The sequence below is a fragment of the Chanodichthys erythropterus genome, chromosome 1, assembly GCF_024489055.1.
Source record: "Chanodichthys erythropterus isolate Z2021 chromosome 1, ASM2448905v1, whole genome shotgun sequence".
NCBI classification, from domain to species: Eukaryota; Metazoa; Chordata; class Actinopteri; order Cypriniformes; family Xenocyprididae; genus Chanodichthys; species Chanodichthys erythropterus.
The window spans coordinates 11,550,545-11,567,834 of NC_090221.1; the positions used below are offsets into that span (position 1 = coordinate 11,550,545).

A 17,290-nucleotide genomic window follows, 5' to 3' on the forward strand; every position below is an offset into this window, starting at 1 on the left:
CTGATAAGCCATTCAATCATGCAGCCTAAATCATTAATATCAATTCAACACAGCTTTGAAAAATTATTAGGTATTTAGTTAACTTACAACAGTCACAAGTTTCATGACTTCACAATACTTCCTTGTAGTCAAGTTAACTTTATGAGTAAGATAATGATAATGGCCATTGCTGTCATCATGTAGTTGTATTTTACTGTTCCAGCTTTGAGTTTTATTCTTCCCGTGCCCACAACTGTTTTTAAAAATTAGTTTAATGCTCTCGTTGTTTTTATTTGTGCTTCCTATCAAAAATTACAAGATTACACTAAAAAGATTGTACTAAATTACAAGATCCTTGGCTTTAGACTAATATAAAAGACATTCCTCCATTTGTAATGTCATGTCACATGCTATATTTCTATAGCACTTTCTTGCAGCTTAGGGTTAGTGCCAGGATGATGCCTGGGTGGACATTGCGATTTTTCAAGGGGGCCAGTGGCAGAAATTGTGGTCGTGTGGGGGGACGTTTTACATAATTTGAATTATATAAATGATCATTTTCAGTAAAGGCCTATTTTCAGACATATTTATCTACTGTAACCTACCACATTGGACAGTTTATCAGGAAAATGTTACCAGGCCACAGCAAATAGAAAAAAAGGATCTTTCATTGCACTAGATGAGGGAAAGCAGATGATGTTTGCACTGCAACACTGGTGAATGAAGGATCATGTCCAAAATTAGCAAGATCCGGGCAGTTGCAGGGATGTAGGAAGTAGGAACTGAATTAAATAGCATTTAATATTACCAGTACCCTTATATATTCTTTGACGAAGACTTTGGTTGTTCGCACAAAGGTCATTCAGCCAAGTGAGGTGATGAACAAAGGGGTTAAATACTAATTAGCTGTACTGTTACTCAGCATTTTTAAGACTATAGATCAGTCTGGTAATTCACAGTGTGTAATTACCTCCTTTGCATTAGAGGGAAATGCATAGATATAGAGAGTCAACATTTGCTTGAAAAGCATTTTTCAGAACCCCTCCCATTCGGATTTAAAAAGAAGCTGCGAGGCACGTCTCTCCTTTAGTAATCCCACGTTCCGCTCCGTGATTAATGACTGCAACACTACAGGATCCATTCGTACATCTTCCTGATGATTAGGGAAACAGAATGTCAGCTCTGATAAACAATTTTTGCATTATTTATGCTAGGCAAGCACAGGTGCTTCAACACAGTCTGTATTGATGTTCTGTGAAGAAAAGATCTTCAAGTATATGCTGTAATACAGATTTGGGTACAATTATCACCTCAATGAATGCATCCTGTGTTTTCAAAGGTTGTTAAAATTTCCTCATTAACAACATTACAGGATACAGAAAACCTTCTTAAAAGAAACACCCCAAAAAAAAGTATTTTCAAGAGGCCCATTTATTTGAAGTATGTTTAAAATTATTTAAATCTCACTCCCAACAGGTACTACTGCATTTCAACAGCCACGTCAAATTCGTTATTTGTAGCAGTAAAAGTGTGTGCACGTGTTTTACAGGTCACATATACGTTATGTAAAGCATGACTTGTAAAATTAGTTCATTAATATTTGACAATGTTGAGTCATAACTGCTAGTGGGCCAAATTGGCATCTGTTCTTGTCTTTAAAAAAAAAAAAATAGTTATTTGTTTTTGATTGGCAAAACAATTCTCAGCAAAGATCAATAAGACAGAGCTGCCATAGCTTGTGCAATGAGCCATGTTCTGTGCTGGTCTGGCTTGACCAGAGAGAATTAGCCTCAGGTTGTGAAGATAGCCACAGGTCATCTCTAATCTGGGTGTATTTTTATCCTCTATCCTCACTACACTGCACTGCCCAAACGTTTCTTTAATGAGCTCTCATTGTAAGAGCGTGTCTCTCAAAATAAAGACAAGCAGACAGGAGGCACAGAAACACTTTGGATAAATAAAAGTGGACTGAATTCCGCACAAACTGCTAGGCTTACATAATTGTGGCACATAGTAGAGTAGAGTTTCCTGGCACCATCAAACCAGTTGTCTCCTGCAATAAATGTCACTCAATACAATCTTATGAATGCAGACAGCCACTTTACTACAACACATTGTGAGATTACGGCCCAGTTTCACAGACAAGGCTTAGATTAAGCCAGGAGTAGGACTAAGTTCAATTAGGACATTTAAGTAGCTTTTATAAATGTGCCTTAAAAGTGTTACCGGTGTGCATCTTGAGATTTGTCAGTGCAAGTTATAGGCTTAAGCCTTATCTGTGAAACCAGCCATCAGTCTCCGAAAAATATCGCCACTAGCCTTGAGAGATTATCTTCATAAATGATATTTGCTTTTCCTACATCCTTCAGTTGACACTTAAGTCTAAAAAGTCTTCAACAAATCTTAAGCCTTTGCTCGACTCAAAATGCACACACTCAAAAACTGAATTTCGAAATTTGACCTCTGAAAGAGCAGTCACCTTGATTCTATTTTCACCACGAGTAGCCCTGATGAAGGGATTGCGGTTGATGTTTAGAAAGATTGGTGGAGAAAAACAAATACCTCTGGCTAAAGCCCTTTCCACTATGTCACAAATTATAGCATCAGCCAGGGGTTTGTTTAGTCTTAGCCATGTTATCACGCACACACATCTTAAATGCAAAAACAATTAAGACTGTTAACACAAAACTGCAAGAAAACAAAGTAGTATTTCAATATACATCTATATTTTACAGCTTAATAGAATAATAAAAGGACTGCATTTGCATGTCCTCATGTCAAGGTTTTGCTCTGACAGAAAGTATTTTGTGTGCTTGAATTCTACCATCCTGCACTTTTCCAACGTTGTGCTGCGTTCGGCTAAAAATCACTGAATCTAGCAGAATAGATTCTGCTATCGTCATTAGTCTAAAACTGCTATTAGGCTGCAGATTTTGTTCATTTAGCTCTAAAAGACTTGGGAAGCACTTCTAGTTCAAACGGCTGGGGCCGGATGTGATCCCCTTGCAGGTAGCTTTACCATCAGTCTTTGTCCACTGAAGGTCTGATGCTCTCAGCTTGAAAAATGAAAGCATAGACAAAAACACAGATGAAGTTGTTCAAGGAATTGATGGTCTTGCAATACATAGACCTACTTACTGTGCGTTGATGACGCAGGACCTGAAACTGTTTTGCTGATATAAAATATTTGTTGTTTAGGATATTTCTGTCCTACAACCTTTTTCTGTATCATTTTCGGTGCATCATATGGAAGCTGCCTGGAGCTCTTTTTGGACATAGTAACAAGGCCTGATGGGAATAGTCTCTCACATCTCCATTGGATGGTCAGTACTAAGAAGCAGGGTTTTACTGCAGCCATATGGCACTCTTCTAGCAGGATATTATTTGAAGTTATTCACAAAACATGTCTCCTGATTTGGTGCTAATAAAAAAGGAAGTGATGCTGTTGTCATTCACTGCAGCACAGCTGTTACCCATTTGAATATCCAATCTTAAATGAATAACCTGGCAGTTTCTTCATTTCTTTGCTGCATCTAGGGCTGAGCATTATATTGAATACTGGAAATATATTTGAGATTATTTTGCTGGACATATAGAATTAAGCTATTGCAATGATGTAATGCACCTTTTATTTGACAAATAAGTTCCCTAAAGATTGTCATTAGACAAGTTTAACAGCTCTTTTTAGATGTTTTGATACCATAAACTTCAGCAAAAAAAATACATGTGCATTACAGTCCAATTTTTTTTTTTTTAAGAAATTAATACTTTTATTTCAGCAAGGACACATTAAATTAATCAAAAGTGACGGTAATTTTAAAATGAACATGTATAGCGTTCCAAAAAATCTATTTCAAATACTGAATTTTCTATTAATCAAAGAATCCTTAAAAAAATATCAGTTGGCACAAAAATAGCACAACTGTTTTCAACATTGATAGTAATAAGAAGAAATGTTTCTTGAACAGCAAATCAGCATATTAGAATGATTTCTGAAGGATCATGTGACACTGAAGACTGACTAGATTTGCTAGCATTAAATGGTTATTATCTAATGGCTACAATGGCCATTTGGTCAAAATGATTGTCCCTCTGACTGAAAACAAAAATCTCTTAAATATTGAATAATAGACTTTTTTTTTTTTTTAAGCTATATCACAAATCCCTAGCCACATCTAACGTTCTGGCAAAATACACAACGAAATGCAAACACTGAAGTTTGAAATGGATTAGCATTTGCAGAAGCTGCTTTCTCAAGTACAAGCTTCTTGCTAGCTGGCACTATAAAGAAAATGTGTCTGTTAGAGTAAACAATCAGTGCATTGCAATAACCAGTGTATTTAACTGAATAGCAACCAGTAACAAGAGTTCAATCTTCCAGTAACACTGATAAATCGGTCCCATAATGTATGTGCATACTGCTGCAGTCTCCCTTTGTACACAAAGAACAAAGCAATGACAAGTCAAGGTTGGAGGGGGCTGTATACATAGAATGGACTCACTGTTATAAGCAGAGTGAGGTCAGTGTTTCTCACATCCAGTAGGCTGATATAAAAATGATGCTCACATTACTTTCACAACCTACACACAAGCCTATAGAGGTCGTTTGTAACAAAAAAGACGAGATTACTACATATAAAAAGACAGAAGTACTTCTATCACATTATATTTCGACTTAATTTTATGTATTATTTGAATTTTGATGAATGGAATTGTCTGAGGCTTTATCCAATGGGGTAATTAAAACCCTGGCCTGAAGAACCTCTGGGGATCCTTGTTCACCTTTTCGACTGTAGTTCTTGAAAAGAGTAGTCACACACATCATTCAGGAGATGATACTGGCAGGGAGAGACATGCCCCAGTTTTGGCTCATAATGCCAGCTGGATGCTGGACTGGCAAAGCTCCCATCTGGTTGACTTCTGCCATTAACTGAAGAAAAAAAAAAAGCTGTCATTATTAATGAAAGCTTGTGTTTTAAAAGGGATGTGAGAAGAAATGCAGTTCATTGTAATTAAAGACCAACTTTTCAGCTAAACTCTGAAAGCATTGAATGAGTATTAATACACATAGCAGACTAAATATCCAACCATTTAAGTTGATCATATTACTTGATACTGGTGTTAAAGACAAAAAAAATAAAAAAAAGCAATAAAACATTTTTTTTTTATTAACACAGAACCATGAAATTTCTATCATGTTGGTATTGAAAGTTTGATATTGTGATGTTAGTACCCTTGATCATAATTTTATCATTATTTATGTTTTTAATAGATATACTTTATATACATACATTTCCTAATGGTGTCACAGGAAACCAAAAAAGCATTTTCTTTCAATTCCAATTACCTCAGCATTCTTTAAAAAAGGCATGGATGGGGCATCATGGAAGCAAATTTTTTGCAAATCAGATTAAGGGGGATCAGAATGCCCTCAAAAATGAATTAGACTACACTGTGGATATTTCCAGCTTCCATAGCACTGCCAGATATTATGAGATCCTAAAAGCAACACAAGCTGTCAAAATAAGCCCAATAAGCTGTTTGTGATAAAAAGCTCCAACAACAGTTTATTTAATTTTGGCAGATAAGAGATGAATATAGGATTTAAGAAACAATTACATATTTATGTAATTTTTGGTGCATTTGGACAGAGTTGCTGAGCCAAATACATTACGTTAGGATTTAATGTGACATTTTAAAAAAAGAAAACCATCAAAACCTATATGTTTTTTTTTTACAGAGTACATTATTGACCAGTATGCAAATGTCTTCAGACTGGAATTGCAAGTTACAAGTTACAAGTGCTTTTTTCAACAGCTACATAACTGCATTATAATATAGTCAGAATAGTCACAGAACCAGTTTGCAGGTGGCCATGTCACCATATGCAAAGTCAACAAATTTGATACCATACAAAACGTGCCAAAATGCAAATTGAAACTGAAAGAAAATGCAGTGCTTGTGAATTAAATGTTTTGTCAGTTAAAAAAGCGGACCTATCATGGCCCTTTTCACAAGATGTAATATAAGTCTCTGGTGTCCCCATAATGTGTCGGTGAAATTTCAGCTCAATATCTGTCAAATTTGCCCCTATTTGGGTGTGAGCAAAAACATGCTGTTTTTGTGTGTGTCCCTTTAAATGCAAATGAGCTGCTGCTCCCAGCCCCCTTTCCAGAAGAGGGCGGAGCTTTAACAGCTCGTGCTTCAGTTGCTCAACAACAACAAAGCTGGAGAATCTCACGCAGACAAAATGAGGATTGTCAGTAACGGTGTTCAGCCCTACATTGTTCAAACCGGAGTCGACACTGATGGAGAGACTCAGGAAGAAGTTACAACTTTTAGAATGCACCTAGATGTTGCTGAACGGTTAGTGGATACATTTATGTAGTTGCTGTGGAGTTGATTCAACTCATTGACTAGCATGTGCCGTCATGTTAATCTTTTGTGCAAAACCTGTATGGACGCCCACTATACATAGCGTACCTGTTTGCCAAACAGAGCCATACATAGCAGGCTAACGTTTATGATTGCTGTCAAATGCTGCAAATGGTCTAATATTTTTTTCTAAAATATTGCTGGGACAGAAACACTCCTTTTTTTAGCAATCAAGCTAGCAAGGGGCACCTTGGAGCCTATCCAAGCTAATGAGACTCTAGCTAATGAGTTTTCTGAACTCGTCTGTGCAGCCAATGACAGAACAGTTGATTTGCATGATTTGTTCAAACTTTTGCCATGGCCTTAAAACTGGTACACCGTTTTTGCTTGCGAAAACAAAATGGTAGCGCCGTCGGTGGAAACGTGCCACAGTAACATTATAATAAGATCCTCTTCCTACGTCACTAGGGGAGCGAAATCTGAGCCGCTCATTTTCTCACATGCTTACAGAGAAAGGCTTGCCAAAACAAAGTTACTGGGTTGTCCTTTTTCATATTTTTTGGGTTGGTAGATGCACCAGGTATACCAGTTATAGCACTTAAATATGGAAAAAGTCTATTTTCATATGTCCATTTTAAGCATACACTACGGTTCAAAAGTTTGAGGTGATTTTTTAAAAGAAATTAATACTTTTATTCAGCAAGGATGCATTAAATTGATCAAAAGTATCATTATAAATTTCTACTATTTCAAATAAATGCTACTTTCTATTTATCAAAGCATCCTTTAAAAAAAAATTATTACAGTTTCCATAAAAAGCTTTGAATTGTCGTGTACATATATATGAATATATAGTTTGGATAAAAGCATCTATTAAATGATCCTTTATAGTTGGTTCTGGTATCCTAAAATAAATAAATTAATAAAAATACTGATCTTTGAATTATCTGTGAGCTGATGGACACGCTGAAGGTTGTAGTAGATACTCGAGTTTTCTTGTACTATACTAATTATTTGTCATCTCCCTCATTACAGGAAGAAGTCCTTCCTCTTCTCTGCGCTCTACGCTGCCTGCATACTTGGTGGGCGGCATGTAATGAAACAAAGGGAGAAGTTTGAGTTGAGGAAACCTTTAGTACTATGGTCTTTAACACTTGCAGCCTTCAGGTAAATATGTCTATAGGTAAATGGGTCATACATCTGTGTGTGTATTCAAGGGTGTTACGTGCTTCTGTTAATTTGCCTACAGCGCCTGTTAATGCTAAAACATATTTGCTCACTTTGCTATTATGATGGAAATATTAACGTAGTATGTAAATTAGTAATATGTAGGTTATTACTAACAAAGACAGTTGAGTGATATTTTTACATCACAGGCAATACAAAGATTTCACTGCACTTTAAACCAGACGTCATAATGCGATGGCAGTGCAAGATTAAAGCAAAGTTTGAGACCTCCTTCCCTTGTTATTTTCTCAGTTTTGCTAACAGATTATAGTTTAAAAAGACTTAAACCAGTCAAAATGGAAAGACACTTCACACTTATGTGATGTGCACTTTCTGTTTTTTTAAATGATGTCGCTTTGCACATTACAATGCAAAACTGTAGTGAATACTGTGTATTCATAAGTTGTTTCATGTTTTAGCAGATTAATGATGAGCATTATAGGCAGAAAAACAAGCCACTTCCTCGTTCCAAGTTACTTCATAAAGACCTGCATATATGGTACATAAGAGGCCTGCATATATGATTTTGTATTGACATCTAAAAATGATATGGTAAATGGTAAAATGATATAATATATCACATCACACACTTTTCTAAGTGTGGAGATCAGCACTATAGTGACTGTAGAAAGGGGGTGACACAGACTACCTTGCACTTCCAGGCTTTTCACATGATCCAGCCATTGGCAGCGATTATAAGAAACCTAAAAACTTGCACCTGAGTGCCAAGTAACTGCCCAGCCTTAAAGCATTGTTATTAGTAATGCTATGCCCTGAGTCCTAACAGTCAAATAAAGTACTATACACTATTTAAAAAGCTGATTGTATTTGATTTTAAATGTCTCTTTTGTTTTGTTGCACCTCCTTCTTCAGTATATTTGGTGCCATCAGAACCGGAGGCTACATGATGAACATCTTGATGACCAAAGGCCTAAAGCAGTCAGTGTGCGATCAGAGTTTCTACAACGGACCGGTCAGCAAGTTCTGGGCCTATGCTTTTGTCCTCAGCAAGGCACCTGAACTAGGTGAGATTATACATGAATAGGTCCCATTTCAGTTTTATTGGTTAAGATTAAAAGGTGAATTAAGTTTAAAAGATTAAGATTAACTTTTAAGATTAAAAGCGATTTCCGAGAAACGCTGTTGACAATTAAAATCAAAACCCGAACAAACAATTTTGGGAATATTTGCTAGATGTCTGTTCTGTGTGTGTGCGCATATAGTCCTCCTGGCTATGTAAATAGGAGAAAAAATTGGACGGGACTGTTCACCACAACACTCTTGTAGCCATTCAGCAATAGGGGAATATACGCTCATGAGTGTGAGCGAGACATTTGTAGAATGACTGTATAAAGAGAGATATTACCACAGAGGAAAAGGTCAAGGGAATATAATTGGAAAAAGAAGGGATACAATCAGACAAGAAGACCCACATTAATATTGAAAAAAGCTTTCCAGCACTGGAAAGACTTCAGAGAGCAAGAAGGCTGCTTTGTTTCTGCTCAATAAGTAGCATTGGTTTTGCTATGTTTCACAGAACTAATATATGCTGTTGTTGTTGTTGTTGAATCACAGCTGATTCATCCATACTGTTATCCTTGCCTCTGTTGTTGCATAGTGTTCGTTATATTGAGGGCGGAGCAATGAAGGGAGGGGTGTGTTTTTGTTGGGTAGGGCGGTTTCAAATATAAACAGTGTTTCTTAGAAATCGCTTACTACACATTTAAGTCATTTAATATTTTTGTTAGTATGTTAAAAAGTAGGGATACACAATACATTAGTAAATAATAGATTTTTTTTTATTATTCATCAGTTTTAAATATTTGTTTTAAAATTAACTGAAATTATTTAAATTTTAATTTTTCTGTTACATTTAGATTACTATTGCAGTCATCGGGCAACTAAAGTTTACCACTGAACACTGATATTTTAATAACACTTCTTCAGAAAATGTATACATTTTTATATTTTACAATATAATGTTGTGATGCCTAAATCAACTTGCAGCATTTAAAACAATTGTTTTTATTGATTTTTTTAGTCATACATTTTTCCTTCATAAAATTGTATATCTGCTATATCTGCTATGTAAATAATAATTGGCTGATCATATCAGCCAGAATTTTAATATTAGTGCATGCCTTATAAAAATGTAGATATCTAAATACCACAACCTCAGGCATAAAACTGCCATCAAATTTCCACAAATTTCAAACCTGTTTAACCCAAAAAAATCATTCAATAGTAAATAGGCTACTTTTTTTTCCGGTTGTAAAGACTCCATTTTCACACTGTTGGATCTGATACAAAAACAGTTAATGCAAATAAATGACCACAGAAATGTATATACAGTTACCACATTACCAGGGGTCGCAAATCCTCAACTCCATTTAAATCAGCTCTAATAATTTAACACAGAGAAATAAAGTTCAGTGGTTCTAGTTAACTACATTCTGCCTATGTAGCCTAGCCTGTTCCAATGACAAAGCACTACTGAGAAGCCTAGTGTTCATCTGCATGAATATAATTGGTTGTGAAAGCGTAACAGAATTTGTTAGTGTGAACCTTGCAGCATAACCCCAAGTCTAAAAATCTGGGATAGTGGTTCTATTTTCCGCCTGCCTGGGCCTATTGTGTTTGCCACATCCTGGCAGTTTATGGGCTACCAGGCCTATTGTACAGACAAAAAGACAGCACTAAGACAACGTGAGGACCTTAACATCCCTTCTAGGGCCAGGCCAACCGTGATGAGTCATGATGCCCTGTCACTGATGTATAGCAAGAGACACACCAACATATATACACTTTGTTTTGACCAACTGAAAACATGCACTTGTCCTCTGATATATACACCGTTTCCATCCCATGTGTTCAAGAGAAAAAAAAAATCTTCACTTCCTGTATGGGAAATTGACGTAAAGTATCAGTAATAAAATACTAAAAAGCTGCTGTAACCAGGGAAGTCTGTGACGCATTTTTCCTACATAATAAATTACTTGGGCCTCAGAGCGAGCAGATGAAATGCAATAAAAATGCTGTCATGTTATCTTGTGTTTGCTGGCAAATGCCTGATGTTTAGAAACCAAATCATTTTAGTGACAGACTTTGACTAAGACGTTTCAGAATGACTAAAATAATGTTTTAGATGGTGATTGATCTGCTCGTTAGTCCAGTTATCCAGTTGATGCAGATCAGTTTTTTGTTGTTTATCCAGGAATATATTTGTTAAATGGGTTTCCATCATAGTTTCGATCACATTTTCTTATCAAATAAAAAAAAATATTGAGCGTACAATATTTATGCGCATTAGGATTTTATGCGCATCTTAGCGTTTCCATTCAATGTTTTGTATGCAATAATCTCAAAATTTGCATAAAAATGTGGATGGAAACATAGCTAATAGGGGTGTAATGATTCGATACATATCATGATACCAGTGTTAATTTCGTTGACGAATAATTTGTCATAATCTTCGACAATGACATTTTTTTTCACTGACAAAAACGAGACAGTGACTAAATAAAAATGCATTTTGAATGACTAAAACTATGACTAAACAAATAAAAACAAGACGAAAATGATAGAGAGGGATGATTTGGGAAGATATCCAATCAGGACTGTTGTCCTGTGTGGAAGATGCGCACATTTGAAGTGTAACGAGCTGATCTAACTGCGTGAAAATGCAGCGTTGTTGCGCGCTCAACAGGCTCGCCCAGCAGCACTTCAGACTGCTTCACAATTAATGAATAGCGCACATTTATGCCAAGCGATTGTCATAATTCATCAACATTAGCTTATAAGCAATGTTTACTACACAATGTTTATATGGTAATATGTTTTAGACGGTTGTAAGAATGCATATTTTATCTCCCTCATCTGAACTTAAAGGAGCAGACTGCAGACATTTCAAAATAAGAGTCACGGTGTATTTCGGGATAGTTTATAATTATTATTTTTTCCTGGTCATTATTGTTACTTTGTTTACACAAAGTGTATTTAATTTAATTTCTATTTAATTCAGAGTTCTGTCACAGGAAGGAAAGACTAAGAACATTATTTGACACATTATTCAATATATTTTACATGTATAAGGGTTATTATAGTGAACTAAACATAAACCATAAAACATTTTCATTACTTAAAATAAAAGTTAACTGAAATAAAACATAAATTAAAAAAAAACATTTTATTTAATCTAGTTTCCAAGCTGTAGCTTAACCTGATGTATTAAAATAACTAAAACAGAAATAGAAAACTTTATAGACATTTAAAAGCAAAAATCAAAAGACAAACACAAATTATTTAAAATTTTAACTAAAATTACAATGAAAATCAAATCTAATCAAAATTTAAACAAAAACTATAATAGTACCTCAATGATAAGTGTGTCCATCCCTGACAAGTACTAAACTGAGCTGTCTTTCGTGTCTTTTTGCACTTGATCTGTCAAAAACAGATGCGAGTAAAGCACAGTTGGTCGTCTTAAGTGAACATAAACAGTTTGGAGAATATCATATGTGTATCAGTGTATTGGATCTGTGTATTGTTAGAGAAATGCTTAATGCATTACAATTTTACTAATTTAGATTTTAGACGACTAAATCTGCTGTAGATTTAGTTGACTAAAATCTTATGATATTTAGTCAACTAAAACTAGACTAAAACTAAAACATTTTCCGATGACTAAAATATGACTAAAACTAAATCAAAATGCTGTCAAAATTAACACTGCACGATACGGTATTATTGTGATACTCCAAGACATGGTAAAAGGATAACAAAAAAATGTACTGTTGAATAAACTGCTAAATTTGGTATTACATTGGGAGTGGAAATAAATAGGCTTGCACTTGGTGCTGGTAACCGAATGCACAGGGCAATGGTGACACCAAAATAAAAATATTCATGATTCGAATGCTGAAACACAGATTTGTTTTAGATAAATGTTTGCACTCTGTCGCTGACTAGATATATTTAAAATAATGTAGGCCACTTTTTACTGGTAACATAAGATATTTGGCATTATCAGGACCCACAGATATTCCCCTCATTGCAATATTATACATCATATTCAACATTATAAATTGTAGTTCAATGCAGTGCTGACACTAAAACTCTGTAAATGTGAATTTTTTCCCCTCGCACAGTAATTTTCATTTTGGGTGAACTATACACAACACATATTGTTACAATCCACAATATGATATTGTTGCATTTTTTGTATTGCGATATATTGTGACACGATATATTGTTACACCCCTAATAGCTAATGTCACATCATTAGTTGAGCCAATGTGGCTTTACTTATAGTCGTCTCTACAACTAATGACCTAATGCAGTGGTTCACAAACTAGGGGGCGGGCAGAGTTATATAAAAAAAAAGGGGGGTACGGCAAGGCTAAGGGATAGTCGACAGTAACCAGATAGTTATGCACAAGAAACCTCTTTGGGGTGATACAAGACCCCACTTCGAACTTATGCTGCCTATGCAGCTACTTATTAAATTAAACACAAAATATTAATTTAACATATTTTATTACCACAGGATAACTCACAGCACCCACTTGAGCAGTCTGTTAATAGTTGTAGTGGTTGTTCTCATGGAATAACAGACCAGATTGCACGACTGGAGAATCAGAATCACAGAAAAACTAACATTAAAAACTTGAAATGTCTTAAGGAATCATTTTGGACCATTCTACAGCACAGTGGTGTTTACACTGTTTGAACTAGCTACATTAGTCAAATAAAACTTGTTTTGTCTAGTGATTGCTTTGGTAAACTTTGCCTTGACTAGATATTCAAGATCTAGAACATAAACATTTAATTTAATACCGTAATCTCTACTCATTATTATCAATAACACTACACAATCACCATGTTCAAAACCCAAAGAGATAGCGTATCTGAGACAGCCAACAGATTCACAGTAACCGGCGTTTTTTGTTTTAACAAACAATTGTAATATCTTTACTTTCTCCATACTCCACCTCACAATCAGTTTCTTGCTTATGCTTTCAGGAGACACACTATTCATTGTGTTGCGCAAGCAAAAGCTGATCTTCCTGCACTGGTATCATCACATCACAGTGTTGCTCTACTCATGGTACTCCTACAAGGACATGGTGGCCGGCGGGGGCTGGTTCATGACCATGAACTATCTGGTGCATGCCGTCATGTATTCTTATTACGCTCTTCGGGCCGCCGGCTTCAAAATCTCTCGCAAGTTTGCCATGTTCATCACCCTGACGCAGATCACCCAAATGGTGATGGGCTGCGTGGTCAACTATCTGGTGTATTCGTGGATGCAGCAAGGCCAAGAGTGCCCGTCCCATGTGCAGAACATTGTGTGGTCGTCCCTCATGTACCTCAGCTACTTTGTGCTCTTCTGCCAGTTCTTCTTCGAAGCCTACATTACCAAGACCAAATCCAATGCAGCCAGGAAAAGCCAATAAATCAAGAAAATGATTTTTAAAAAAGTGAATCAATGAGAGATGGGGGAAATCAAAGTGGACCAATGAAGGGATAGTGGATGGATGAGTCTTTACAGTTAGGGCTTATGGACTTGCAGAAGAAAGAAGCGAAGACCATGAGACGCTACTATCAAAGCTTGTGCATACTGTACTACTAACGTATAGAGATAAATCTCCCTGCCACTAGGGGCGCTCTCTTGAGCTGCACTGAGAAATCATTATGATTATATCAGTTGAACAAAAAAATGTGTCTTTATGTGATGTTTATGTGCCCAATTCAATTCTCTGCATTTAAAAAAATGTACAGATTAAAAAGGGATGCAAAATAAATTATAACAGAATTAAGAAGTTGAAATGGACTGAGACATTTTGAAAAAAAAAAAAAAATCTGAGAAAATTATATGGATAGAATCAATACATGTGTGGTTATGTCTAAACATTACATGTTACTGTTGCATTTTTATTTTGTATTGATACTAGATACTAGAGTGTGTATGGTAGTTTTGTACGAAAGCCATGTCAATGGATGACTGGTCAGTGTTGAGCTAAAAATGCCAGAGTGTGTTCAGCATCGCAGCACCAAAATCCTCTCAGGTCTTAAGAGTTTTCCATTTGATGTTCATATCATTTTAGAAAAAAAAAAGAAAACAAAAAAGGGCAAAATAGTCATGGTAGTCTAATAGGCCTGAAATGTTAATGCCATTGGATCACACATACACAAGCAACCACACACACACACACACACACACACACAAAAAAGGCAGAGAGAAGAAAAGACCAATGATGGCCATTTTGAGGACATTTCAGCCAAATGATCATCAGAACACCTGAGGCCCATATGGAGTATGAATCATCGGACCTCTCTGAATCTGTGGTTGTTTTGACCTCTGAAAGGCCTGGCCTTCCTCCCATGGCTTAAGGTCATAATTATCATCTGTTCCAAAGACCGACGGCATAGAGAGTCCAAACAAGCCCTGTCTAAAGGACCATGAAGTCAAGCATACTTACACAAAATGTCTATATTCACTGTAACAAACCTGAATAATCTGTCACTGAATTGTGTCTATTGTGCTCTTGTGCATTTGCACTGTATACATGTAAAGCATCTATAGACGATTTTAACAAAGAGCCAAGAGTGCTGAAATAATAATGTGTCTGTGGTTTTTAATTCAATTTCTCCTTGTTTACCTTGGTAGGACTGTGAGATTTTCTTACTGGTACATATTTTGCTCAGAAAAGACATCTGAGCTGTCACTCTTGCGGCGAACAGGCTCAGCGACATGCCAGATGGGAGCACTATTGCCTCAGCGACAATGACATAAGACATAAGTTCAGACTGTCCTGGTTTCTAAAGCCATACTAAGCAGCATGTTGTGTCTGTTGACCGGGGTTGGGCAGTAAATATGTGAGAAAGAGTGACAGAAATTTTGCTAAAAGACATTTAAAACTTTATGGAAATGGTGTTAAAAGTACTATGAAATGGCACAGATTTCATCACATAATGCCATATTTCACTTGGACAGGAGACAAAGTGTGATAAAATGCTGTCCAATAAGTGTTAAAATGATTTCAATTTAGAAATTAAAATATTAACACAATCTTATTTAAAATGCTAAAAACATTATACAAACATATATTCAGGGCATGAAATAATATTTTTAAATATATTTCTTTTTATTACATCAAAAGTACCAAAGGTAGATATCAGCTTAGATAGGAAGTTCTTCTAATATAGTCTCAGACAAAGGCCCTGGATTCAAAAAGTTTGAGATTTTGGCAAACACCAAACCAATAAATCAAAAGCATCCATCTTCAAGTCACAGTTATAGTATGTGACACTTCAAGAAAACATTTTAAGTGCCAAGTAACCATTGTAGTGACAGACACAAGGATACTCTGGTAAACTAAGTGTGCATGAAATGTCAAATAACGTCAAATAACTTGAAATCCTTTTCATTCAGATTCAGTTGATTTGTACAACCAAAATTACATGAATTATTGTATCAGTCATCAGCAGGTCCTTTACAGTTTCACTTTCCTGATCATCCCTGCATACTTACTGCTTCTGAAACAAGAAAAACTGGTGAAAAAGAAAAACAAAATGTGGCTGACAAGATGAAAGTTCAGCCCTTCAGGACTCATTCAACCAGTCACGGGCTACAGGAAAAATGACAAAAATTACTTCAGTGCACAATTTGAAGTACTCGGCATCAAGGGAAAAAAGTAAGAAGTAAACTTGTTCCATCTAGACAGACATATATATATATATATATATATATATATATATATATATATATATATATATATATATATATATATATATATATATATACTTCCTCAGACAGTAATATGTTCTCTAAAGTCTAGATCTAGTGTACTGTCAACTGAGTTATCTTCCTTTGTGACACCAAATTTATATTTCATTCTCATCTTTGCATTACAGTCACGTGTAAGGCAATAAACTTGATTTGACTCACTCACTAGCCTACGGAGAATGCCACACAAAGCCTTAGGTCAGATGTGCCATGCTCTGTCTAGCTCAGAAAATATCACTTATCATTTTGAAAGGTCAAAGACTCCACAGACTGTGCAGCATGTCAGTCAAGACTGGGATAGATTTAAAATTGTACTGCTTTCAGAAAATTATGCATGATTATTAATAACCGACTACAATGAATGAAAATACAAATTCGGCAAAGTTAAAAATATTTGCGTAAATATAAATTAATGACTAGCAAGTCTCATTTACAGTTAGGGAAAGTTACTTTTAAAAGTAATCTGTTACAATATTAAGTTACTCCCTAAAAAGTAACTTTTTCTCACCAATTTTTGGCAAATATAAAGGCCCTTTCACACCAAAAATGAAAGGAATTGGGCTCAGGCTGCAAGGAAATGCAAATTCACACACATGTACAGCTGAATGCGCAGCTCAAACAAACCTTTCAGCTGTGCTGCCATTCCGGATTATACAAAAATTGGACTCTTACTTCATACAACGCCTCTGACCCCCGAGTTCTCTCAACATTGGGACAGAAAAGGTAGGCCTATCAGTCTGAATGAGAAAACTAAGTTGTGTTACTTATTGAAAAAATAACTTATATATATATATATATAATATATATATATATAATATATTATATAATATATATATATATATACACAATATTTTGTTGTAAATTTAAAAGTAATGCATTACTTTACTAGTTACTTGAAAGAAAGTAATCGGATTACAAAAC

General features: G+C 35.5%; 1 protein-coding gene across 1 annotated transcript in view; it reads left to right on the forward strand.

Moving 5' to 3' along the window:
- Positions 1-15,200, forward strand: part of elovl6 (ELOVL fatty acid elongase 6) — a 17,492-nt gene extending 2,292 nt beyond the window's left edge. Inside the window, exons 2-4 of the mRNA XM_067387860.1 lie at positions 7,390-7,521; positions 8,455-8,606; positions 13,603-15,200. Coding sequence (XP_067243961.1) covers positions 7,390-7,521; positions 8,455-8,606; positions 13,603-14,036 — 718 coding nt within the window. The 3' untranslated portion in view covers positions 14,037-15,200. The remainder of the gene's footprint in view (positions 1-7,389; positions 7,522-8,454; positions 8,607-13,602) is intronic.
- The last annotated feature ends 2,090 nt before the right edge of the window (positions 15,201-17,290 follow it).